General features: G+C 37.0%; 1 protein-coding gene across 1 annotated transcript in view; it reads left to right on the top strand.

Moving 5' to 3' along the window:
• Positions 1–1,857: 1,857 nt before the first annotated feature.
• LOC103798245 (chromosome unknown open reading frame, human C5orf42) overlaps positions 1,858–2,859 on the top strand; it is a gene marked incomplete at its 5' end in the record, with an annotated part of 48,490 nt that continues 47,488 nt past the window's right edge. Inside the window, 2 exon segments of the mRNA XM_009070496.1 lie at positions 1,858–2,014; positions 2,728–2,831. Coding sequence (XP_009068744.1) covers positions 1,858–2,014; positions 2,728–2,831 — 261 coding nt within the window.

Below are 2,859 nucleotides of genomic sequence, written 5' to 3' on the forward strand. Positions count from 1 at the left end.
ATATTTGAAGTTACATTAGCTTGAGAAGCGTTTTAATTCTTATTTAGAGCTGAGATTCAGGGCTGCAATGTTTACACATGTGTGTTCATACCATGCCACATCATATATGCATGTATATTAAGTATTTTAGAATCATAGACACCATTTTCAAGTATTTAGAATTACCAAATGGTTTGGGTTAGAAGAGACCTCTAAAGGTCATCTAGCCCAACCCTCCTGCTGTGGGCAGGGACATCTTCCACTAGACCAGGTTGCTTAGGGCCCCATCCAGTCAGACCTTGTACACTGCCAGGGATGGGGCACTCACAGTTTCTCTGGGCAACCTGTGCCAGTGCCTCACCAGCCTCACAGTGAACAATTTCTTCCTAGTACCTCCTAAACTAAACCTGCTCTCTGTCCCTTTGAAGCCATTCCCCTTTGTCCTATCACTACATACCCTTGTAAAATGTAGTTGATGTAACAGTGTTTATTTGCATATTCCATACTTCATTATCAGCTTACACCTAAATAAAACGAAGTGTATTTGTCATTCTCTGTGGGTGTCTGTATACATACGCACGTCTGTACATACATGTGTTTTAGTGTTGGAATGTTTTGAATCGTGCTAATAATTTCTTGGGGCTTTTTTCACATTGCTAGTACATACTGTGCGGCCATGAATGCCATGAATACATCTTCCTCTTCTGTATCTTGAGTATTTGTGTATTTTATTTTTTTTCTGTTCCCTTTATCATCTCTTCTGCCGTGAAATAATTGTGTGCGCATCTCTTTATCTGGTTTGGGACCACGCACGGCCATAGTTGTGCTGGCACTACCACTTAAAGTGGAACTGAGTAACAGTTTGATGCACATATATAGAGACCATTCCTCTTCCTAAGTGAGATACAGGTATCTGTGAGTTTAAATGGATATCTCCTCTGCAGGTATCATGTGAATAACTAGCTAAAATTTTGCCCTGCTCTTGATGTGGTAGAACTGCTTTTGTTATAAGGTGCCCTTTTGGTACTAACTTAGTATTGATACCCTTCTTGCCCTAATCTTCACTCAGGTTATCAGTACCTTTCTGGTTATCTAAAAGATGAAACAGAGCATAACATACCCAGTGTAGAAATGCATACATAAACACACCATAGTAATTGCAACCTGAAGTCATAACCACATTTCTCAAACATGTTACTCATATGTTTTGATGCCAATTCATGCTCAATTTTATTGCTTATTATTGATTCATTTTTAAAATGTAGTACTTTTTTTTTTTGTCTGTTAGGTGAAATGCTTCCAAATGCAATTTTTCTTGTGTTTTCTATCATGTTTTGAATCTTTTTAGGGTAACAGAATAGTTTGGGTTAGAGGGGACCTTTAAAGGTCGTCTAGCTGAACCCTCTGCCATGCGCAGGGACACCTTCCACTGGATCAGGTTGCTGGAAGCTTAATCCAACTGTCCTTGAACACTTCCAGTAATGTGGCATCCACAACTTCTTTGTTCAGAGCAGCATTTTCAGATTTTGAGTGTTCCTGTGTTGGATGGTGTTGCAATGGCTGAGGAAGTTGTTCCTGGCTAAAGTGTCTTAATTACATGTCATGCATCTATATTTATTTGTAGGTTCTATACAAATTGTCCAAGTTCCTGTCCCATAAGAATCATTCTCAGTACTCTGACATGATTTTTATACTTGCCTAAATACAAAATACTTTTTCGTTTGTAATGTGTTTTAAGAAAAATCAGTGATTGTTTTCTTAATTGTTCATGATTTATGTTGGTTTTGTCTTAAATGTTTTATTTTGTTATATGTAAATCATCTCATGCAGCATAATGTAGTAACCACTTGGTTTTGTTGTCTTTTTGTTGTTACTCAGTTCTCTGCCATACCAGATCCGTTGGGTACAGCAGACTTGTTCCCTCGTTAATTTGGTTCCTCCGTGTGTGTCTGTGAAGTCAAGAGGAGCTTTGCTATGTGCATTTGCCAGAGATGGACTTCTGCTTGCAGTGGCTGTTAATCAAACTGATCCAAAGGTATGAATGACAGACAGTGCATCATTTAAGATAATAGTTCAGTTTGAATGAAGTGGTAATGAACATTTAAAACCACAGTTTTAGGCTGATTTGTCATCATTGAGAAGGATACATGGGATTATATTCACAGTGATATCCACAGCTGAAACGTTCTACTACAGCTTGTAGGTTTTTTGAATGTGGTGTTCAGCTAGAAGTTCATGTAAGCTCTTCTGTCATTTCTAATCTGCAGTAATAAAGAAATTAATTTCACTTGTATTGTGTCTGCAGATATTCTGGGTGATTCTCAGTCAAGCCTTGGCCTAAAATGTATTAGAGGTTATGTTCCCACTTCATAATATTATTCCTTCTAGTAAGTCAGAGGTCAAATCTGACTGTACTTTTTAGTGCTGATGATGGCAAGGACTCTGTACTTGGTGTATCAGATTGGGATGGGGCAGTCTTTCAAAGCTGTTAATTACTAATAAGACTAAGGAAGAGAGATCTTATATTGAGTGTTTTAGAAAAAAATGACATTAAAAGAATATTAAAGTATATATTGTGTATATAATAGTCTTTAATTATTTTTCAAATGTAGAACTATAGAATTTAATGCTCTTATAATAGTAAATATTGAGTGCAACATCACTTTCACGCACAATGATTCTTCACATACATCAAAGGTAATGCATAAGTTAGTAATGTTGTCTTTACATGTATTTTTTTCTTTCTAGGCAACTCAGGTTTTGTTTCTAAATACACTGAATTTTGTAACTGTTTCGGGTAGTCTTAAAGGTTGTAGTAGCAAGAGTAGCATGATTCCATCCAAGTTTATCAGGTGAGTAGCTGCTGGTTTTGTGGCTGGT

Source organism: Acanthisitta chloris, unplaced genomic scaffold (genome assembly GCF_000695815.1).
Source record: "Acanthisitta chloris isolate BGI_N310 unplaced genomic scaffold, ASM69581v1 scaffold1012, whole genome shotgun sequence".
Lineage (NCBI taxonomy): Eukaryota > Metazoa > Chordata > Aves > Passeriformes > Acanthisittidae > Acanthisitta > Acanthisitta chloris.